Here is a 25,388-nt window from a genome sequence, read left to right as displayed (position 1 = left end):
GAGTGTACGAGGTGTACGGAGCAGAGTCGCGTGTGTGTACGAGGTGTACGGAGCGGAGCCGCGTGTGTACGAGGTGTACGGAGCAGAGCTGCGAGTGTGCGAGGTGAGCAGAGCCGCGAGTGTACGAGGTGAGCGCAGCCGCGAGTGTACGAGGTGTACGGAGCGGAGCTGCGTGTGTACGAAGTGTACGGAGCGGAGTTGTGTGTGCACGAGGTGTATGGAGCGGAGCCGTGTGTGCACGAGGTGTATGGAGAGGAGCTTCGTGTAGGATAAATAATGGGAAACTTTTAGGGTATGTGTCCACGTTCAGGATTGCATAAGGATTTGGTCAGGATTTTATGCAGGTAAAATCCTGACCAAATCTGCACCTGAGGTCACTGGCAGGTCACCTACGCTGTCCTTGCGTTGTTTCTGCAATGTAAGGACATGCTGCATTCTTAAAAGACGCGCCTCATGTGCGTTTTCGCGGGTCTGCCGCATGCGTCTTTTAATGCACAGTGGAGGCGGCATTTCATTAAATCCCCTCCACTATGCTGTAACATCTGGACGCTGCGTTTTTGACGCTGCGGCTCAACGCAGCGTCAAAAACGCAGCGTTTCCTGAACGTGGAAACATACCCTTATAGATCGGTTTGTTACAAAAGGGCCAATTCCCAGTAGGTGTACGTTTTCTTGTTTTATTTTTACATAACGACAGTGTTTTTAGTGACTAAATATTTTTCAGGACATTTTGGACTTAGATGGAAAATAGAAAAAGTCTTTGTTTTTCATTTGTCAACATTTATTTTTACATAGAAAACTATTTTAGTGGCTCAACATTTTTCTATTTTTTTTTTAAATATTATTTTGTTGAGGTTTTTTAGATCTATTTTTACAAACCTTATTTGGCTTTTTTTAATAATTTGTCTGATCTTATCTGATGGCCGGTTTATTAGCTTCAAAACCACAGAAATGAGCCGGACTATGAGCTGTTATATGTGCAGAGTGTAAGAGCACGTTCACACTGTGGCCATTTCACAGAGAAAACCCAAGAAAAAACCTAAATAATCATATACCCTGCAGTAAGGTAATAGTACATGTAATAACATCAGGGACTTCGTTATCGCTATTTTGATAAATACGCATAATATTAATATTCCCATTGTTACTTGGCCTGGGGTCTCCATGGCAATCACTGACAATGCACAATTGTGGGTGGTCTATGAGGATAAAGAGGGGGCCCCATCCCTCATATAACCCTCTAGCTACTGCAGTTACCAGTGACAACAGCATTGGGGGGGATTATATGGCTGTGGTCAGTACTGGCCCAGATCGCAGCTGTTGCGGCACCTTAATAAGTCACAATATTATTGTCCAACTAGGAAGAATATTGCGACATTTGCCGTTAGTACAAGAAATGGCAGAGGGCCAACGTGAGAGGAAGAAGATACTATCCGCACCTTCATTGTTACAGAGTAAGTGGTGCTCTGTCCACAGCAGCGGTGAGTGCGCTAACAGCAGATACATCTCTTGGCCGGGAGACTTCGGTGACACTCCATTACATCGGCCTTCACTTACACTGCTACTGGAATATCCGAGAGCGGAGGAACTGCCGGAATTCCGCCTGTGCTCTGCTCCAGGTCAATCCACATCTCTCTGCCCTCAGTATAATGACAGATCGCAGGACTCAAGAGATATCTTCAGAGAGGAAGAGGAGCTGATCTCTAGTGCCACCTATGAGAAGTAGCAATCCTAAAAGTCAATATAGACCCTTTTGCCTTGCCACATGACATGAAACTATTTACAGTATCAATAAGTCTTGCCACATCACTTAGGCTAATAGTCAAAGCAGAAACTATTTGCAGACACATGTTTCGGGGTGTTTGCCCATCATCAGTGCAAACAAAAATGTCTGATTTTGCTGTATGTGAGGCCACTGACCAACGTCTAAGATCTACTGTCTCTGTGTGCAAAATGCTAAGGAGAGTGCATGTGAACAGTGTGAGGAGACTTCTAGGCAATGAAATGTTCCTCTGGTAAATTACAAATAGCCCATTATAAAAGGAAGGATACTTGAGCTCTAGTGCCATCTATTGGAAGAACATGGGTCTCTGCAATTAACATCAAAGTCAGGTTAAGATTAGATAAAATTGTAAAGGATTAAAGAGTACATGTTGCTTTAATTCTTTTCACTCTAAGGGTACCGTCACACTATAACATTTCGATCGCTACGACGGTACGATTCGTGACGTTCCAGCGATATCGTTACGATATCGCTGTGTCTGACACGCAGCAGCGATCAGGGATCCTGCTGAGAATCGTACGTCGTAGCAGATCGTTTAGAACTTTCTTTCATCGCTGGATCTCCCGCTGTCATCGCTAGATCGGTGTGTGTGACACCGATCTAGCGATGCGATCCAGCGATGCGTTCGCTTGTAACCAGGGTAAACATCGGGTAACTAAGCGCAGGACCGCGCTTAGTTACCCGATGTTTACCCTGGTTACAAGCGTTAAACTAAAAAAAAAAAAACAGCACATACTTACATTCTGGTGTCCGTCAGGTCCCTTGCCGTCTGCTTCCCGCACTGTGACTGCCGGCCGTAAAGTGAAAGCAGAGCACAGCGGCTGTGCTTTCACTTTCACTTTACGGCCGGCAGTCACTGAGTGCGAGAAGCAGACTGCAAGGGACCTGACGGACACCAGAATGTAAGTATGTGCTGTTTTTTTTTTTTTAGTTTAACGCTTGTAACCAGGGTAAACATCGGGTAACTAAGCGCGGTCCTGCGCTTAGTTACCCGATGTTTACCCTGGTTACCCAGGGACCTCGGCATCGTTGGTCGATGGAGAGCTGTCTGTGTGACAGCTCCCCAGCGACCACACTACGATTTACCTACGATCACGGCCAGGTCATATCGCTGGTCGTGATCGTAGGTAAATCGTATAGTGTGACGGTACCCTAAGGCTAGTTTCACATTTGCGTTAAAAAATGCAGCGTTTTTAACGCAAACGCATTTGGTGCAAAAAACGCATGTAAACGCGGGCAAACGCTGCGTTTTTTAGACGCATGCGTTTTTGCATGTAAAAAACCCCGTGGCGTTTTGACGCGTTTACATGCGTTTTTTCCTGCGTTTGCGTTTTTAAAACGCATGATGAGAAGTGTGTGACAGCTGCCAATCATCAAAATCAACTAGAAAACCCACTATAAACAGAAATAGCTAGGGTTAGGATCCCTAGGGTTACTAGGGATCCTAACCCTAACCCTAGGGATCCTAACCCTAGGGTTAGGATCCCTAGTAACCCTAGGGACCCTAACCCTAGGGATCCTAACCCATAGGGTTCGGATCCTAACCCTTAGGGTTAGGATCCCTAGGGTTAGGGTTGGGGGGTGGCTTATCAGTGTGTATTCTTGTGTTTTTCTATTGAAACGCATGCGTTTAAAAACGCATGAACTTAAAAACGCATGCGTTTACATAGACAGCAATACGTTTTTTTGCGGCAAAAAAAGGCATGCTTTTTTTGCAGCAAAAAAACGCCGCTAGAAATTACTACAGGTTGCATTTCCGCAACAAAACGCAAGCATAGAAACAACGCATGCGTCGTCAAAACGCGGCAAAAAGCATGCAAAAAACCGCAGGCGTTTTTAATGTTAGGTATAGAAAAAAAACGCATGCGTTTTTTTGCGCTAAAACGCAGCGGCAAAAAACGCAAATGTGAAACCAGCCTAATCTACATAAGCTTTTGTACAGACTAGAGTGCAGGGCACAAGCTGTGTCACATTGGTAATTGCAGGCAGTTACTTACCCTGAGACTGCTACCTATCAGCACAGGTCTCTGCAATTCACTCCAAAGTCAGTTTAATATACACTGCTTAAAAAAACAAAAATGAACACTAAAATACCGCATCCTAGATATCACTGAATGAAATATTTTGGCTACAAATCTTTATTCATTATATAGAAGAATGCATTGAGAACTAAAAATCATAAAAATGGTCAATGTAAATCAAAATTAATATCCTATGGAGGTATGGATTGGAATGATACTCAAAATCAAAGTGGAAAATCACATAATCAAATTACAGGTTGATCCAACTTCAGTGGAAATGCCTCATGACAGGGAAATGATGCTCAGTAGTGTGTGTGGCCTCCAAGTGCCTGTAGGACCTCCCTACAATGCCTGGGCATGCTACTGATGAGGCAGCAGATGTTCTCCTGAGGGATCTTCTCCCAGACCTGGATTAAAGCATCAGTCAAGTCCTGGGCAGTCTGTGGTGCAATGTGACGTTGGTGGATGGAACAAGATATGATGTCCCAGATATGCTCGATTGGATTCAGGTCTTGGGAATGGGCGGGCTAGTCCATAGCATCAATGCCTTCATCATGCAGGAACTGCTGACACACTCCAGCCACATGAGGCCTAGCATTGTCATGCAACAGAGGGAACCCAGGGCCCATTGTCTTGCTAATTGCCTATAATGTCTACTTGTTTCTGTTGCATTTGCACAACAGCAGGAGAAATTGATTCACAATCAGTGTTGCTAATAATTGGATAGGCTGATTTCCCAGAAGTGTGATTGACTCCGACTTACATTTTGTTGGTTAACTGTTCCCTTTATTTTTTATACAGTGTATATATAAAGTATTGTGCACATTTACCACTGAGACTAAGTGGTAATAGGCGACCAAAGATGTGTGTGGACTCCGCAGCTGCTCCTGCTGAGCATCTGAACGCTGATCACTATCTCTGCAGGACGATCAAGTTAAGTACCAACCTCTTACAGGTGCAGCACGTCGTGATCCGCCTTGTCGTTTTATTACCCTCAAGTGCTTCTCACAAAATTAGAATATCAAAAAGTTCAGTTCTTCAATACAAAAAGCGAAACTCATCATATAGAGTCATTACAAACAGAATGATGTATTTCAAGTGTTTATTTCTGTTAATGTTGATGATTATGGCTTACAGCCAATGAAAACTCAAAAGTCATTATCTCAGTAAATTAGAATACTTTATAACACCAGCTTTAACCCCTTTCTGACCTCTGACGGGATATTATGTCCGATGGTAGATCACCTGTTTTGATGCGGGCTCCGCTGGTGTTTCGAACAGCTGACATGTGCCCGCTATAGCGGCAGGTAGAATTGCGAATCCTTGAGACCTCTATGGTTGTTGATGCCGGATTGCTATGAGCGCCACTCTGAGGTCGGTGCTCATAGCAATGCTGTAATTCTGCTGCATAGAGGTGATCTGTGGATCATCTCTATGTAGCAGAGGCGATCGAGTTGTGCCAGCTTCTAGCCTCCCATGGTGTTAGGACTGGCGGAATGCACCAAGAAAGATGTAATAGATGCGTTTGCAGTCCGGGGTCCACCGTGCAGGTGAAAACCTGCTGCTAGTAAATGGCAGCGTAATAAGGCGGTGGAAGCGAACCCGGTAAAGCCACAGGTCCGCAATACCGCACTAAAGAGTGCAAGCAAGAAGTCAGCGGACACAACCCCAAGACTCAGGATTGAAGTCCGATTAGACCACTTGCTGACACAACACCGCAACTGGGTGTGTTAGGTAACTATTATTATTAGAGCACCGAAGTGCGAACTGTGCCGTGCTGGCAAACACCACTAAGCACCCAGACGTGGGTCAGGAAGCGCACTACTGGTGCGTGGCGCCGCACTGGCGGACACAGCAATAGACGCTGATACGTGTGTGACACGTTGAGTGGTTAGTCGGGCGCTAGATAGCAGCCATACTCCATACGCGAACAGTCATACAATAGGGTAGGGGTATTTAATGAACGACTTGCACTCACAACAAACACACGTATACAATTGTACACTAGCGCATGGCCGAGCGGTCATGCGCAGTTTATATAGTTGCAGCACAGGAAGTAGCTACAGAAGTTTTGCCCTTTCAGGACCTGCCAAGAGGACCAATGGGATGTGCTGCAGTGCCTGAGCATGTGACCCTCGATCTCCAACAGGAGATCTTGCCCTGGGCATGCTCATTGTGTGCAAATAAGGACTTAGTCCCAGAGAAGCCCGCTCGCTGCTGCCCAGCACTGGCTTTAATGGCAAAAGCTGGAGAAGCAACAGCAAGCCTAAGCACCGAGTGAGACTGAACCAGACGCAAGGACCGTCGTCTCTGCTGAGCAGGTTTACCTGCAGCAGGAGAGGAATGGGAGACCGCAGCAGAAGCGGGAACTCGACCCCTAACACATGGAGGCTATTGAAACATGGCAAAAGTAAAAAAAAAAATGTTTTAAAAAATTTGAAAAAAATAAATAAAAGTTTAAATCACCCCCCCTTTCACCCTATTCAAAATAAAAAAATCAAATATACACATATTTGGTATCGCCGATTTCAGAATCACCCGATCTATCAATAAAAAAGGATTAACCTGTTTGCTAAGCAGCGTAGCGAGAAAAAAATGAAACGCCAGAATTACGTTTTTTTGGTCGCCGCGACATTGCATTTAAATGCAAAAACAGGTGATCAAAAGAATGTATCTGCACTAGTGATGAGCGATTGTACTCGTTGCTCTGGTTTTTCCAAGCATGCTCGGGTGGTCTCCGAGTATTTATGACTGCTTGGAGATTTCGCTTTCATCAGCGCAGCTGAATGATTTACAGCTACTAGCCAACTTGAATACATGTGGGGATTCCCTAGCAGCCAGGCAACCCCCACATGTACTCAAGCTGGCTAGTAGCTGTAAATCATTCAGCTGCTGTGAGGAAAACTATATCTCCAAACACTAACAAATACTCAGAGACCACCCGAGCGTGCTTGGGAAAACCTGAGCAACGAGTACACTCACTCATCACTAATCTGCACCAAAATGGTATCATTAAAAACGTCAGCTCGGCACGCAAAAACTAAGCCCTCACCGACCCCAGATCACAAAAAATGGAACCGTTACGGGTATCGGAAAATGGCACAATTTTTTTTTTTTAGCAAAGTTTGGAATTTTTTTTCACTACTTAGATAAAAAATAACCTAGACATGTTTGGTGTCTATGAACTCGTAATGACCTGGAGAATCATAATGGCAGGTCAGTTTTAGTGAACATGGTAAACAAAATACAAAAAACAATTGTGTTATTGCCCTTTTTTTGCAATTTCACCACATTTTGAATATTTTTCCTGTTTTCTACTACATGACATGCTAAAACCAAGGATGTCGTTCAAAAGTAAAACTCGTCCAGCAAAATATAAGCCCTCATATGGCCATATTGACGGAAAAATAAAAAAGTTATGGGTCTGGGAACGAGGGGAGCAAAAAACAAAAATACCCAGGGTCATGAAGGGGTTAAAAATTATTTTTAAATCCAAAATGTTGGCCTATTGAAATGTATTTTCAGTAAATGCACTCAATACTTGGTCAGGGCTCCTTTTGCATCAATACGGCATGGCATGGATGCGATCAGTCTGTGCCTCTGCTGAGGTGTTATGGAAGCCCAATTTGCTTTTATAGCAGCCTTCAGCTCGTCTGCATTGTTGGGTCTGGTGTCTCTCATCTTCCTCTTGTCAATACCCCATAGATTCTCTATGAAGTTAAGGTCAAGCAAGTTTGCTGGCCAATCAAGCACAGTGATACTGTTGTTTTTACACCAGGTATTGATACTTTTGGGAGTGTGGACAGGCGCCAAGTCCTGCTGGAGAATGAAATTTCATCTCCAAAAAGATTGTCGGAAGAGGGAAGCATGAAGTGCTCTAAAATTTCCTGGTAGACGGCTGCGCTGACTTTGGTCTTGATTAAACACAGTGCACCTACAGACAGCAAATGACATAACTCCCCAAACCATGACTGATTGTGGAAACTTCACACTAGACCTCAAGCAGCTTGGATTGTGGCCCCTCCACTTTTCCTTCAGACTCTGGGACCTTGATTTTCAAATGAAATGCAAAATTTACTTTAATCTGAAAACACCTTGGACTACTAAACATTGTCTATTGGTCATGTGTGGCTTGACCCAAGGAATGCGACACTCGTAGCCCATGTCCTGTTACATCTGTGTCTGGTGGCTCTTGAAGAAATGACTCCAGCAGCATTCCACTCCTTGTGAATCTCCCCCAAATGTTTGAATGGCCTTTTCTTAACAATCCTTTAAAGGCTGCGGTTATCCCGGTTACTTGAGCACCTCTGTCTACCACACTTTTTCCTTGAAATCAACTTCCCATTAATATGCTTGGTCAGCTTCTTTAGCAATGACCTTTTGTGACTTACCCTCCTTGTGGAGTGTGTCAATGACTGCCCTCTGGACATCTGTCAAGTCAGCAGTCTTCCCCATGATTGTGGAGCCTACTGAAACAGACTAAGGGACATTTTTAAACACTTGGGAAGCCTTTGCAGGTGTTTTTTCGTAATTACTCTAATTTACTGAGATAATGACTTTTAGGTTTTCATCGGCTGTAAGCCATAATAATCAACATAAACAGAAATAAACACTTAAAATAGATCACTATGTTTGAAATGACTATATATGAGTTTCAATTTTCGTATTGAAGAACTGAAATAAATTAACTTTTTGATGATATTCTAATTTTGTGAGAAGCACCTATAGACTCTTCAGTTAAGCAATACAGCTATACTGTGAATGCTCTCCTTGTGCTTTTAAGCTAGTGGATAGCATAAACTAGACTCGGATGCTGGCATATAATGAAGATACTTGAAGAAAAGGATCACAGTTCCAGCTCCTTAAAACGATTAGTTTATTAAGTTCAAAATATAAAATCCAAATATCCAAGGTGAGTAAACTCCCAACGGTTGGTGCTAAGATAGCGAAGACTGACTGGCAACGCGTTTCGATCACATTGATCTTTATCCGAGCCACATGTCAGTATGGTTGCGTCTTTCCTATATAGGGAGACTTGTCCAACCATGACACAGATTTAAGTCATATGACTACCTCGAAGGTCCTGTCTAAAACCAAATACTATTACAATAGAGATGCAATAAAACAGTAAAAATAAAAATAATCATCTTTAGCAATAGTGTAGCATAATTTCGTTTCTCTTATTTAGTCCCATTGGAGCCCGGGTATTTAATTGTAGAATCCAATACGCTTCCCGTGTGAGAAGTCGGCGTCTGATATCACCGCCGCGGGGGGAGGGATTAACCCTTTCTATTCCCTGGACCTGAAGACAGCTTATGCTGCGTGCATGATGAATGACAAAGTGTTTTGATGCCACTGACATGTTTCTATTTTGGTTATCCGTATTTTTTATATCATATAGGTGTTCCCTAATGCGTATTTTTAATTTTCTGGATGTACATCCAACATACATTAGATTGCATTCTGTGCATCTGATGTTATATACTACGTTGGACGAGTTGCAATTAATATATTGCTTTACATCAAATTCCATAGTTCTATCCGCATTATGGAAAGTTTTAGCAATGGCAGCCACTTTGCATGTGCCACAATTTTGTATGCCGCATCTGAAAAATCCTGGATAATTCAACCAGGTTTTTTTATTTCTTTCCGAACTGAACATGCTAGGAGCTATTTTGCTGCCAATCGTTGGAGCCCTCCTGGACACAACATTAATACCCGAATTCAAAATTTCGTATAATTGATCATCCTCATACAATAATGGCGAGTATTTGTAAATGATATTTTTAATTTTAGGGAACTGGGGACTATATTGAAAACATATAAATGGTTTCTTATTTATTTGTACATTATCTTTGTTTTTTTGGGGTGCAATTAGCTCTTTTCGATTTTTTTCATTAACAATTCCCTTAGCCCGATCAATTGTCCATTGAGGATATTTACGGCATTTTAGTTTTTTCGTTATCTGATTGAACTCACCATTTAGATCTTTTGATGAGCTACAATTACGCTTGATCCTGGTGAGTTCGCCCACAGGTATTGATTTAATTGTGTGCTTGCTATGGCTACTATGGGCATGCAAAATTGTGTTTGCCCTAACTGGTTTATGATGTGTTTTAGTTGCAATTCCCTGATCACCATGTCCTGTAAGTTCCAGATCTAAAAAAGAAATATTATTTTTATCCACTTTGTGCGTAAATCTAATGTTATACATATTACAATTCAAGTACTCCATAAAGTGTGGTATGGTAGATACATCCCCCTCCCAAATTATGAGGGTATCATCTATGTATCTACCATACCACACCAGATGTTCCAGAAAAGGATTAGCCACAGAAAATACATACTCCATCTCCCAAAAGGCCATGACTAAATTTGCGAGGGAGGGTGAATATTTAGCACCCATGGCCACTCCTGCTTGCTGAACAAAAAACTGACCATCAAATGAAAAATAATTATTAGTCATCAGAAAATGTATAGCCATAAGCAAATATTCAATCAGGTCCACAGAATAATTACTATGTTTCTCAAGATGATATTGTATAGCCCTCATTGCCAGATCATGCGGAATGCACGTATATAAGGATATCACATCGCAACAAAGCCATGAGTAATACGACTGCCAGACTTTATTCTCAAAGATACATAGGACCTCTTTGGAATCCCTGATGTGTCCTGGAGTGCGTTTGACCAGTGGTTGGAGGAGAGAATCGACCCACTGGCAAAGTTTTTCGTTACATGATCCGATTCCGGACACAATGGGACGCATGGGGGGAATACCTTCTTTTTTGTGTATTTTTGGTACCCCATAAATGATGGAGATAACCGGATTTCGTACTGTAATGTAGTATATTCATTTACTTCGCATGTAATTTCTTGTTGCGTGTTACCATCCCCCCTTCGTCTGTGCTTTTTCCCCCCCCCCCCGCCTCTTACGTTTTTTGCCTGGCGGTGACCATCTTTCGAGGTACATGCTCTATTTTCATTCAGAGAAACATCTGAAGCGCTACCTTGATTATCTGAAGATTCCGGATCTGATGATGTAAAATATACATGTGACTTTGTTCTTTTTTTAAAACTTTTCTTTTTATGTTGGAATTAAAACGATTATGTGAGGACACAATAAGTAAAAGGAATAGTAGTCAAAAAAATATATCTATAAAACATCGCAATGCAATAAAAGAACTTCAAGACATGTCAGACTTAACTATTAAGATGTCAGATAAAGGGGGAGTAGTTGTGGTACTTAACACAACGGATTATCAGAAGAAGATGGTAGAATTATTATCTGATCATACAATATACAAAAAATTGAAATATAATCCCTCTCAGGAAATCATTGACAAAAGAGATCAAATCATAAAAGAAGGACAGAATTTGGGGGTATTAACTAAAAAGCAAATAGAATACCTTACAGTACGAAATCCGGTTATCCCCATCATTTATGGGGTACCAAAAATACACAAAAAAGAAGGTATTCCCCCCATGCGTCCCATTGTGTCCGGAATCGGATCATGTAACGAAAAACTTTGCCAGTGGGTCGATTCTCTCCTCCAACCACTGGTCAAACGCACTCCAGGACACATCAGGGATTCCAAAGAGGTCCTATGTATCTTTGAGAATAAAGTCTGGCAGTCGTATTACTCATGGCTTTGTTGCGATGTGATATCCTTATATACGTGCATTCCGCATGATCTGGCAATGAGGGCTATACAATATCATCTTGAGAAACATAATAATTATTCTGTGGACCTGATTGAATATTTGCTTATGGCTATACATTTTCTGATGACTAATAATTATTTTTCATTTGATGGTCAGTTTTTTGTTCAGCAAGCAGGAGTGGCCATGGGTGCTAAATATTCACCCTCCCTCGCAAATTTAGTCATGGCCTTTTGGGAGATGGAGTATGTATTTTCTGTGGCTAATCCTTTTCTGGAACATCTGGTGTGGTATGGTAGATACATAGATGATACCCTCATAATTTGGGAGGGGGATGTATCTACCATACCACACTTTATGGAGTACTTGAATTGTAATATGTATAACATTAGATTTACGCACAAAGTGGATAAAAATAATATTTCTTTTTTAGATCTGGAACTTACAGGACATGGTGATCAGGGAATTGCAACTAAAACACATCATAAACCAGTTAGGGGAAACACAATTTTGCATGCCCATAGTAGCCATAGCAAGCACACAATTAAATCAATACCTGTGGGCGAACTCACCAGGATCAAGCGTAATTGTAGCTCATCAAAAGATCTAAATGGTGAGTTCAATCAGATAACGAAAAAACTAAAATGCCGTAAATATCCTCAATGGACAATTGATCGGGCTAAGGGAATTGTTAATGAAAAAAATCGAAAAGAGCTAATTGCACCCCAAAAAAACAAAGATAATGTACAAATAAATAAGAAACCATTTATATGTTTTCAATATAGTCCCCAGTTCCCTAAAATTAAAAATATCATTTACAAATACTCGCCATTATTGTATGAGGATGATCAATTATACGAAATTTTGAATTCGGGTATTAATGTTGTGTCCAGGAGGGCTCCAACGATTGGCAGCAAAATAGCTCCTAGCATGTTCAGTTCGGAAAGAAATAAAAAAACCTGGTTGAATTATCCAGGATTTTTCAGATGCGGCATACAAAATTGTGGCACATGCAAAGTGGCTGCCATTGCTAAAACTTTCCATAATGCGGATAGAACTATGGAATTTGATGTAAAGCAATATATTAATTGCAACTCGTCCAACGTAGTATATAACATCAGATGCACAGAATGCAATCTAATGTATGTTGGATGTACATCCAGAAAATTAAAAATACGCATTAGGGAACACCTATATGATATAAAAAATACGGATAACCAAAATAGAAACATGTCAGCGGCATCAAAACACTTTGTCATTCATCATGCACGCAGCATAAGCTGTCTTCAGGTCCAGGGAATAGAAAGGGTTAATCCCTCCCCCCGCGGCGGTGATATCAGACGCCGACTTCTCACACGGGAAGCGTATTGGATTCTACAATTAAATACCCGGGCTCCAATGGGACTAAATAAGAGAAACGAAATTATGCTACATTATTGCTAAAGATGATTATTTTTATTTTTACTGTTTTATTGCATCTCTATTGTAATAGTATTTAGTTTTAGACAGGACCTTCGAGGTAGTCATATGACTTAAATCTGTGTCATGGTTGGACAAGTCTCCCTATATAGGAAAGACGCAACCATACTGACATGTGGCTCGGATAAAGATCAATGTGATCGAAACGCGTTGCCAGTCAGTCTTCGCTATCTTAGCACCAACCGTTGGGAGTTTACTCACCTTGGATATTTGGATTTTATATTTTGAACTTAATAAACTAATCGTTTTAAGGAGCTGGAACTGTGATCCTTTTCTTCAAGTATGAACATTTCGCCTGTCTGCAGCGGAGTTCCGTGCACCTGCGGTGATTACTGGTGAGCTGGTTACATACCCCTTCTCTATAACATATAATGAAGACCAGTGTGTGGACATCAATTCATTATGGCGCCTTCAAGGAATGCAGCAAATAAGAGAGAGGATGGAAAAGAAAATTCAGAACCCCTGCTGTGCCTGGATGGTCCCCACCATCTTAGAGAAGGGCATGACAGTGATTGGCTTGCTTTCTGCGGCGTCACAGGGGCTATGAAGGGGCGTGCACGCCGACCGCCATCTTCTGCCGATCTTAACATAGGGAGAGGTTGCTGCAGCTTCATCAGAAGAAGGGATATAGTTAGGGAGGGAAGATTAACCCCCAAACTGCTTGTGCTGTAGCGATTTCCACTGTCCAACACCACATTTTTTTGCAGGGACAGTGGAGGCTATATTTTTGTGCATCAGCTCTGTAGCTTATTAGGCTGCCTTATAAGGCTCCCTGATAGCTGCATTACTGTTTGTACGCTGCTGTGCAAACCAACTGCTTTTTAAAAGCAAAAACCCTGTTCCTCCATTCTGCACAGTTATCTTGTTTATTTGTCCACACTTTTGTGTGCAGCAGTCCTTTTTATTGCTGCCATACTTGTCCTGAGATCATTGTAGGGAGATTGAAATTATACTACAGTCCTTGTATTTTTTCATATATCTTTCTGCCACTTACATTGTGTTGTTTTATACACTGGGCCTGAGTTTTGGTTCAGTCTCCCCCCAAAAAAGGGAGATTCAAATTCTCACAAAGTGGATATACTGCAGTCCTGATAGTTTGTTGTATGTCAGCCAGCCACTTTCTGCCACTTACACTGTGTTGTTTTATGCACAGGGCCTGAGTTTTGGTTCAGTATCCCCCCAAAAAAGGGAGATTTAAATTCTCAACAAGTGGATATACTTCAGTCCTGTTAGTTTGTCGTATATCAGCCAGCCACTTTTTGCCACTTACATTGTGTTGTTTTATGCACAGGGCCTGAGTTTTGGTTCAGTCTCCCAAAAAAAGGGAGATTCAAATTCTCACAAAGTGGATATACTGCAGTCCTGATAGTTTGTTGTATGTCAGCCAGCCACTTTCTGCCACTTACACTGTGTTGTTTTATGCACAGGGCCTGAGTTTTGGTTCAGTATCCCCCCAAAAAAGGGAGATTTAAATTCTCAACAAGTGGATATACTTCAGTCCTGTTAGTTTGTCGTATATCAGCCAGCCACTTTTTGCCACTTACATTGTGTTGTTTTATGCACAGGGCCTGAGTTTTGGTTCAGTCTCCCAAAAAAAAGGGAGATTCAAATTCTCACAAAGTGGATATACTCCAGTCCTGTTTGTTTGTCGTATATCAGCCAGCCACTTTGTGCCACTTACATTGTGTTGTTTTATGCACAGGGCCTGAGTTTTGGTTCAGTCTCCCCCCCAAAAAAGGGAGATTCAAATTCTCACAAAGTGGATATACTTCAGTCCTGTTAGTTTGTCATATGTCAGCCAGCCACTTTCTGCCACTTAGATTGCATTGTTATATACACTGGGCCTGAGTTTTGGTTCAGTCTCCCAAAAAAAGGGAGATTCAAATTCTCACAAAGTGGATATACTTCAGTCCTGTTAGTTTGTCGTATATCAGCCAGCCACTTTCTGCCACTTACATTGTGTTGTTTTATACACTGGGCCTGAGTTTTGGTCCAGTCTCCCCCCAAAAAAGTGAGATTCAAATTCTCACAAAGTGGATATACTTCAGTCCTGTTAGTTTGTCGTATATCAGCCAGCCACTTTCTGCCACTTACATTGCGTTGTTATATACACCGGGCCTGAGTTTTGGTTCAGTCTCCCAGAAAAAAAAGAGATTCAAATTCTCACAAAGTGGATATACTTCAGTCCTGTTAGTTTGTCGTATGTCAGCCAGCCACTTTCTGCCACTTACATTGTGTTGTTTTATGCACAGGGCCTGAGTTTTGGTTCAGTCTCCCAAAAAAAAAGGAGATTCAAATTCTCACAAAGTGGATATACTTCAGTCCTGTTAGTTTGTCGTATATCAGCCAGCCATTTTCTGCCACTTACATTGTGTTGTTTTATACACTGGGCCTGAGTTTTTGTTCAGTCTCCCCCCAAAAAAGTGAGATTCAAATTCTCACAAAGTGGATATACTTCAGTCCTGTTAGTTTGTCGTATATCAGCCAGCCACTTTCTGCCACTTAGATTGCATTGTTATACACACTGGGCCAGAGTTTTGGTTCAGTCTCCCCCCCCCCCCAAAAAAAAAAGGAGATTCAAATTCTCACAAAGTGGATATACTTCAGTCCTGTTAGTTTGTCGTATATCAGCCAGCCACTTTCTGCCACTTACATTGTGTTGTTTTATGCACAGGGCCTGAGTTTTGGTTCAGTCTCCCAAAAAAAAGGGAGATTCAAATTCTCACAAAGTGGATATACTTCAGTCCTGTTAGTTTGTCGTATATCAGCCAGCCACTTTCTGCCACTTACATTGTGTTGTTTTATACACTGGGCCTGAGTTTTGGTTCAGTCTCCCCCAAAAAAAGTGAGATTCAAATTCTCACAAAGTGGATATACTTCAGTCCTGTTAGTTTGTCGTATATCAGCCAGCCACTTTCTGCCATTTAGATTGCATTGTTATATACACTGGGCCAGAGTTTTGGTTCAGTCTCCCCCCCCAAAAAAAAAGATTCAAATTCTCACAAAGCGGATATACTTCAGTCCTGTTAGTTTGTCGTATATCAGCCAGCCACTTTCTGCCACTTACTTTGTGCTGTTTTATGCACAGGGCCTGAGTTTTGGTTCAGTCTCCCAAAAAAAAGGGAGATTCAAATTCTCACAAAGTGGATATACTTCAGTCCTGTTAGTTTGTCGTATATCAGCCAGCCACTTTCTGCCACTTGCATTGTGTTGTTTTATACACTGGGCCTGAGTTTTGGTTCAGTCTCCCCCCAAAAAAGTGAGATTCAAATTCTCGCAAAGTGGATACACTTCAGTCCTGTTAGTTTGTCGTATATCAGCCAGCCACTTTCTGCCACTTACTTTGTGCTGTTTTATGCACAGGGCCTGAGTTTTGGTTCAGTCTCCCCCCCAAAAAAGGGAGATTTAAATTCTCAACAAGTTTATATACACCTTCTACCTTGTTTTACAGTACCATATAACGGTTGTTATTTTGGTTAGATTTTCCAAAAAATTAGGAAGTCTGGTGGAAGAGCCCGTGGGTGGTGGTTGCCAGCTGGTACTGATGGTGGTGCATCTAGTGGTAGTGGCAAAAGCACAATAGCACCTAAGGCTGGAGGTGTTGAGCCAGCGTCATCGTCTGGCTACACAAGGCCTCGAAGGCTCCCTTATTTGGGAGTGGGAAAACAGCTTTTAAAGCCGAAGCAGCAGGAAAAAGTTTTTCCTTTCCTTGCTGACTCAGCCTCTAGCTCTTTCGCCTCTTCTTCAGAAAGTTCCAAATATAAATGCAGCGAGTCGTCAGTGGATGCTCCCGGTCAGGAACAAGACGTTTCCTTGTGTCCTTCACCCAAACCAAAAGTGAAGGATACGTCAGGCAACACCACAGGTTACTCCATGGAGCTCTTTACACATACCGTGCCTGGGTTAGAAAGGGAAATTGTTAACTGCCCATTACAAGATGAATCGGACATGGAGTGCACTGATGCACAGCCACAGCTAGATTATTATGCTGTTCCATTGACTCATATCACTACATTGCCCTCGCAGTGTACTGAGCCAGAATCTGACCCTGATGAGACTATGGTGCCTCGTCCCGAACGCTATAGCACCTTACACGGTGACACAGAGGAAGGTGCACATGACATTGAAGAGGAGGTGATAGATGACCCAGTTGTTGACCCAGATTGGCAGCCATTGGGGGAAGAGGGTGCCGCTGCCAGTAGCTCAGATGCGGAGGAGGATGATCCGCAGCAGCCATCTACATCGCAACAACTGTCATCTGGCAGGCCCGTATCAGGCCAAAAACGTTTGTCAAAAACAAAAACAGTTTTAGGACAGCGTGGCCATCCGGTGAAAGTAGCACAGCGTGCAATGCCTGAAAAGGTATTCCATAGTAGGAAGAGTGTAGTGTGGCAATTTTTTAACCAAGATCCGAATGATCAGTCAAAAGTTATCTGTAAGAAATGCTCAAAGACCTTTAGCCGAGGGAAGAATCTTCAAAATTTAAATACAACGTGCATGCTTATACATTTAACCAGCATGCACTTGCAAGCCTGGACTAACTACCAAATGTCCTGTACCGTTGATGCACCTGCTCAGAATGAAGGTAGTCAGCAACACTACATTGCTTCCCTCACTGTAAGCCCACCGGTTAGGACACCACCAGCAGCAAATATGGAGGTATCGTCGCAAGGCCAAAGCAGTCAGGGAATCACAAGGTTATTGGTAGGAAACACTGTATGTAGGCCAACATCAAAAATACCATCACCAACCCTCGCTCAATCCGCCATGTCCACCACCACCACCGCTAGTTCCAACATATGCAGCTCTCCAGTCCAGCTCACCCTACAAGAGACTCTCGTTAGGAAAAGAAAGTACTCATCCTCTCATCCGCGTACACAGGGTTTGAACGCCCACATTGCTATACTAATCTCTTTAGAGATGATGCCCTACCAGTTGTTTGAAAGCGAAGCTTTCAAAGACCAGATGGCCTACGCAGTACCACGCTATGACCTACCCAGTCGGAGCTTCTTTGCGAGAAAAGCCATCCCAGCCCTCCACCAGCATGTCAAAGACCGCATTGTCCATGCACTGAGGCAATCAGTCAGTGGAAAGGTGCACCTTACAACAGATGCATGGACCAGTAGGCATGGCCAGGAACGTTATGTGTCCATCACGGCGCACTGGGTTAATGTGGTGGATGCAGGGTCCACAGGGGACAGCCATAGTGGGACAGTTCTGCCTAGCCCACGGTCTAGGAAACTGTTGGCTGTAGGTGTTCGCCACCCCTCCTCCTCCTCCAGAAGCGAAAGCTCGTCCACAGAGCGCAGTCGCACGACCACTCCATCCACAGCTGCCAGTGTTGCACACGAGGTGTCCCATTATCGAAGAGCTAGTGGTAAGCGTCAGCAGGCTGTGTTACAAATGAAGTGTTTGGGCGACAACAGACACACCGCGGAAGTACTGGCCGAGTACTTGCAGCAAGAAACTCAGTCATGGCTGGGGAGTGTACATCTTGAGGCAGGCAAGGTAGTCAGTGATAACGGAAGGAATTTTATGGCTGCCATAGCCCTTTCAGAACTTAAACACATACGTTACCTGGCTCACACCTTGAACCTGGTGGTGCAGTGCTTCCTCAAAAATTATTCGGAGTTACCAGCCCTGCTCCTGAAGGTGCGAAGACTTTGCTCGCACATCCGCCGGTTGCCCGTACACTCCAGCCGTATGCTGAACCATCAGCGATCGCTGAATCTTTCCCAGCACAGCCTAATAATCGACGTTGCAACAAGGTACAACTCCACACTGCATATGGTTCAGAGGCTGTGCGAACAGTGGCGTGCTGTAATTAATTTGTGGGAGGATACACATACACGGGCAGGCACTTGGATGGCAGACATGGAGTTGTCTTGTGTGCAGTGGTCGAAGCTACAAGACCTCTGTCAAGTCCTTCAGTGTTTTGAGGAATGCACACAGCTAGTAAGTGCAGACAATGCAATCATAAGCATGAGCATCCCACTAATGCGTCTGCTGATGCAAAGTTTGACGCACATTAAGGAGCTGGCGTCTGCAGCCGAGGAGGAGGGAAGCCTTGATGACAGTCAGCCATTGTCTGCTCAGGGAACTCTCCTGGATGAGGAGGCGGGGGAAGAGGAGGGGGATGATTATTTATGGGAGGAGGATGCTTCTCAGGGGGCAATAGAAACTGGTGGCGTTGCAAGGTCAGGTACAGGGTTTTTGCAGGACACAAGTGATGTTGACTTGCAAGAAAGTGCTCCTAAACCCAGCACAAGCAGTAAATTGACACCTGGAACATTGGCCCACATGGCTGAGTATGCCTTGCGTATGCTAAAAAGGGACGCCCACATTATCAAAATGATGACCGATGACGATTACTGGTTGGCCTGCCTCCTGGATCCACTATATAAAGGAAAATTACAAAATATCATGCCACATGAGAACCTTGAGCAAATATTGGCTACCAAACAAGCAACTCTTGTAGACCGTTTGGTTCAGGCATTCCCAGCACACAGCGGCGGTGATGGTTCTCACACGAGCCGTAGGGGGCAACATGGCAGAGGTGTTAGAGGTGCACAAATCCGAAGTGGTGTTGGACAGAGGGGTTTTATGACCAGGTTGTGGAGTGATTTCACAATGACCGCTGAGACGACAGGTACTACTGTCCAGTATGGTTACGAACTACTTTTCCTCCCTTATCGATGTTCTCCCTCACAGGTCATTCTCCTTTGATTACTGGGCATCTAAAATAGACACCTGGCCTTAATTGGCAGAATATGCATTACAGGAGCTCGCTTGCCCTGCTGCTAGTGTGCTATCAGAAAGAGTCTTCAGTGCTGCTGGTTCAATACTGACCGAAAAAAGGACATGTCTGGCTACCCAGAATGTTGATGATCTAACCTTCATTAAAATGAACCAATCATGGATTTCAAATTATTTTGGACACCTGTTACAGGTAGCATATTTTCAGGTATGCGGTTTAAAGAACAAGAGGAACGGCTCTATAAAATTTTATGAAACTTAATCCGGAAAGGAAGGCAGTGTTTATAAAAAATAAACAAAAATGATACAAAATGGGAAGAGAATAATTCGGTATATACCATAAAAAAAAATTAAAGTGATAACAAAAAGAAGGTACTAAACCCGTGTCACGGAAATGGCTCAGAGGTTAACGGATCAAGGTACTCCTTAAGAAAACAAACAGAACTACAACAAGCTGTACCTTCCAGGACTGACAAATGACCAAAACTCAAACTCTGGTTTTTATTAGATCAAGGTAACAGCCACATACCTCCCATTGGTGATCGTGGAATGTGCTAGGTCTTTTAGAATTTTATGAGATCCCTTATTTCATGATATTTTTGACCCTGTATGTTCCAGAAGGAAGATGTCGCTCCCATGTTTCCTATCACCATTTTACCTTTCTATACAGATGAAACATGGCATGGATAACATCATTCATCTATCGTTATTAAGTTGGACATTTTTGCCTGGCCTTATGGTGATGTGACTGAACGTGTTATGTTTGTCACGATGCGAAAATATATCTCCCATAAATATAGGATCTATGCAAACCTCAATATTAATGGTTCTAGAGCATCTAAGACAATTCCTTTGAACAGAGGAAGCTAATTCCTTTGAACAGAGTAAGCACTTGAACTTCTCCGTCTCTGAATATAGGAATCCTACTCTTGTTGGTTGGTTCTCATTAAATCACCTGTTCATGTCGATAGGTCCTACTTCAATGGAGAGTAAAGTGTCCGCTCTTTCACACTTTCTAGTGATATTTAGTTTCTCACTTCTCGTGTTACAATTAATTCAATATGTTCAATGTGAGGGTGATATGTTCCCTTCCTGGAGATGTCTTTATGGATTTTACACTTTTTTTCTACGACAAGCATGGCGTACGATACTGTGGCTCCAGTATCCAAAAACATCCTAGATCTCAAGTATAAAGATAATGAGCTTATATCAAAACTTGATGACTAGCAAACTCGTCAGAGGCGCTCTAACTTAACATTTGTTGATCTTCCAGAGGATGAGTGGAATATACAATGGGCTACTTACCATTCAATTTTTATATCTTATTGGGCTCTGCTATACTGCTGTGCCACGCACCTTCTGTGCTATATCAACTTTGTTTTTCCACCAATCAAAAAGTGAAAGGCAGTGACATTGTATATACGTTTATTTTAGAGATTTAATTTGAAACAGAGGATGTGCCGTGACTGTTTCTTTCAATGCTGTGGCCTTGCAGCACAAAACAAGCTTTTAAGGTGTTGACAACTAGGAATAGGTGTTAGTGGTGACATCTTTCAATATCAAATATACGGATTTATTATCTATTTTGGAAAATGGAACATTTAATGAAGTTAGGTGTGTACCACCTACTGTTTGGCTGATTCATAACTCTGTAAAGCAGACCTCACTTTGTATACATCTGTGGGGAACAATCAGACGCTACCTAAACTCCTACATCTAGATGGGTTTAAAAACTGGATTTCATCAGGTAATACGAGACTCAGACGTCTATTGTCCAATAGTGCTTTCTGTTCATCTCAGCAATTACAGGAGGAATGGAAGCTCCTCATAGATGATTTTATCATTGTATTCAGATACAACAATCCTTTGATGCACAAAATAGGATTAGCAAATCTTAAATGCAGTCAGTCATGTTCCTGAACACAACAGTAAATCCAGAGAGAACGTCTGGTATGATTTCTGGACTTTATAAAGTGTCGCTATCTAAATATTTGGAAAATTAAAAGTAAGTATGGGTAAATGGAAAAGGGACATTGGGCCTGTTACTGACCAATGGACAAGCAACATTGAAGTAGTCAGATCTGTATACAGTACCTAAGGGAAAGTAGCAGTCTGTCACAATTATATTATACAAAGGGGATATATGACCCTTCGGTTTCTCCATAAGGTCAGAATACGTACGGAGGCCAAAGGTCCGAAGTGCTTAGCGGAAGCTGCTGATCTTATACACATGCTGCGGGATTATCTAATATATAATTGCCTAGAATACTACTTCCTGCAATTTGTGCCAACTTCCTGTCCGGAGCTAATGTCCGGAGATAAGTGACGTCAACAGTGTCCAGTGTCTGATTGGTTGCCGCCTGCTGCGAGCGACCAATCAGAAACGTGCCGTACTGTGACACACTCCGCCCGCCATTTTGGTGTGATTTTTGAATTTTTACCTCACAGCAAGTTTCTACTGCGTGGAGGCGGGCCCAGTGACGTTGCTCTTCAAGCTCCTGCCGAATTTTAAGTATATATGGATTCTAGACTCCCGATTCTTTAGAATCGGGCTGCCATCTAGTAAATTATTATAAATGTGTAATCATAACACAAAAGAAAAAAAGAATATGCACACAATAGGATCAACTTAATGTAACAAATGTTATTATATATAACACCTCACCATGCACAAAGGCAAAGTAGGGAGAAACAGACATGTTTGGTTGGAGAAAATAAAGTATTTGTTTTAATGGAATGTAGAAGAACTGACACTGGACACACATGGTAAAACTCTGGTAGGACATTTATTGTTTCTTGCACATAAACTGATAACATTTAGATGGATTCAGATGAACTCTCCTACAGAACTTGATTAACAAAGTCATTACTTCTGTGATTTATTCTAAAATAAACGCTAGAGCCAAAAATGAGAGGCCAGGCTCACAACATGTTAGTACCAGACAGGGTCTTTGTCCCTAACGCTTCTCTATTTGGTATAATGAGACTCACTGATCTTGTTAAAATACAGAACATTTCAGTAAAATAGAAACTGCCTAAATACGAGGACCTTGTCTGGTCTATATGTCCTTGCATAAAGAACTATGGAGATAGTGCTATTCTTCTGTATAAAATATGTGATGTTGTGTAGCCCTAATATTTCCGTACATGAGGTCTCTGAATAGATAATCTTACCCCAGCATTACAAATTTACATAAGGGAGGTGGGAAGAGGGAGACATTTTATTTTAATTGGAATGAATAATACCAGATGTTCCACCAAAGAAGGAATGGATCGTACATGTGAATAGTAATTTACAATATAAACATGTTTATTATTGTAGTATAGAAAAGTTGTAGACTTTGTTCACATACGGAGATTGTGGATGTAATGAGACTGATGAATGGCAGATCGCTGAGATTGGGAGTGAGGAAGAAGAGGGAGGACATCTTCGGTATTTTTTTTGAGGTTTAAAGGGAGAAGTTGCAATACTCTTGTCCGTATGGTGAATATATAAATATGTAACTGAAATATTCAAAGGAATATTGCATATAATTTGATTTTTAGATAACAAGTATGTTAATAACTTCAGATTTTTTCAAATTCAACTATAAGTTCTAACTTACTTTCTCGTTTACTTGTTTGTCGTTACTTTGACTCTCTGCTATGTGTTTTATTGTACAGTGTCAAAAATATAAGGTGTATACCATTGTGAGTTTTCTTTTGTAGTCAACAAAATATGATTTTCAAGTAAAACATTTTCCACCTTTTAAGTATAATGGCTTCTCCCTTTGTGAGATATTTGGTGTCTCGTAAAATTACTTTTGATAGAAAAACATTTCTCACATTCTGAACATGAAAAGGGCTTCTCACCTGTGTGAGTTCTCTGATGTCTAACAAGAATTGATTTCAGAGTAAAATGTTTCCCACATTCTGAACATGAAAATGGCTTCTCCCCTGTGTGAGTTCTCTGATGTGTAACAAGATTGAATCTATTTGGAAAACATTTCCCACATTCTAAACATGAAAATGGCTTCTCACTTGTGTGAGTTCTCTGATGTGTAACAAGATGGAATCTACTTGGAAAACATTTCGCACATTCTACACATGAAAATGGCTTCTCACCTGTGTGAGTACTCTGATGTGTCACAAGATGGAATCTATTTGCAAAACATTTCCCACATTGTAAACATGAAAATGGCTTCTCACCTGTGTGAGTTCTCTGATGTGTAACAAAATTGAATTTATTTGTAAAAGATTTCCCACATTCTAAACATGAAAATGGCTTCTCACCCGTATGAGTTCTCTGATGTGTAACAAGATGTGGTCTATGTGCAAAATATTTCCCACATTCTAAACATAAAAATGGCTTCTCTCCTGTGTGAGTTCTCTGATGTCTAACAAGATGTGATGTTTCTGCAAAACATTTCCCACATTCTGAACAAGGAAATGGCTTTTCTCCCGTGTGAGTTCTCTGATGTATTATAAGACTTTTTTTATCAGCAAAACATTTCCCACATTCTGAACATGAATATGGCTTTTCACCTGTGTGAGTTCTCTGATGTTTAACGAGATATGATTTATCTGTAAAACATTTCTCGCATGCTGAACATGAAAATGGCTTCTTCCCTGTGTGAATTTTCTGATGTCTAATAAGAATTGATTTCTTGTTATAATCTTTCCCACATTCTGAACATGAAAATGGTTTTTCCCCCGTGTGAGTTCTCTCATGTGTAACAAGATATGATTTATATGCAAAACATTTCCCACAATCTGAACATGAATATGGCTTCTCACTAGCATGAACTCTTTCTTGACTACAAAGCTCTAATTTCTGGTTAAAATACTTCCCACACTCTGAAGAAGAAAATCTTTTCTCCTCTATGTGAGTTTTTGGATGTGTAACATAAGACGTTTGAAGGGAAAAACTTTTTTCACATATTACACTTGAAACTGGCTTGTTTGCTGTAAGAGCAGTTAGATTTTTAACGCCTCTTCTGTGGATTTTATTTTTCTGAATAGACTGTGATGAATTAAAAGATAGGACCTGTTTAAAATGATCAGATGATAGATTTTTGGTGTAAAAGGATGACTGTATTTCTGGAATAGTGGCAAAGATGTCAGTTATATCTTGAGTGATATCAAGGTCATCGGATTTAAAAATTGAAGATGTCACTTGTCCCTCTGATCTCTTGGTGCAGTCACCTGCCAAGAATAAAGATTATTTTTAATGAATTAAATGGAATTATATAACATTTCTAAAATACCCAAAGAAATTGTAAGTTAGGTAGCAAAATTACATTATTTACCATATTTCCATTCCTCTTCAGTAGCGCAATTTTTTAAAATCTTTCCTGATTAAGAAGGCATCTACCACCAGTGTTTTTTTCTCTGGGGTTGAGAGAACAGAACTGCCTCACTTTCCTGTTCTTCCTGGTGGCAAAGAGGTCTATGTCTGGATGACCCCTCATCCGCACAATCTGTTCAAAGATGGAACTTTTCAGTGTCCATTCTCCCTGCCTGATTAGACTGCGGCTTAAAAAGTCTGCTCTGATGTGTAGAGCCGTCAGAGACAAAAAAATGTTCCTCTGCTACTTGGAATAGCCGCTCCGTCACTTCCATTAGGGGTCTGGACTGAGTTCCCCTTTGATGGTTGATGTATGCTACCACAACCTGATTGTCGGAGAGGATCCTGGCATGATGACCCTG

The 25,388-nt window shown here is 41.7% G+C and overlaps 1 protein-coding gene across 1 annotated transcript in view; it reads right to left on the bottom strand.

The window, feature by feature from the left end:
• The window catches only part of LOC138666614 (uncharacterized), a 139,892-nt gene that overhangs the window by 90,959 nt on the left and 23,545 nt on the right, over positions 1–25,388 (bottom strand). Inside the window, exons 11-12 of the mRNA XM_069754810.1 lie at positions 23,453–24,884; positions 20,738–20,876 (exon numbers count right to left, since the gene is read on the bottom strand). Coding sequence (XP_069610911.1) covers positions 20,738–20,876; positions 23,453–24,884 — 1,571 coding nt within the window. The remainder of the gene's footprint in view (positions 1–20,737; positions 20,877–23,452; positions 24,885–25,388) is intronic.

The sequence above is a fragment of the Ranitomeya imitator genome, chromosome 2 (assembly GCF_032444005.1).
Source record: "Ranitomeya imitator isolate aRanImi1 chromosome 2, aRanImi1.pri, whole genome shotgun sequence".
Lineage (NCBI taxonomy): Eukaryota > Metazoa > Chordata > Amphibia > Anura > Dendrobatidae > Ranitomeya > Ranitomeya imitator.
Note: the sequence above shows the minus strand (reverse complement) of the source record. Positions and strands in the feature narration are given on the sequence as shown.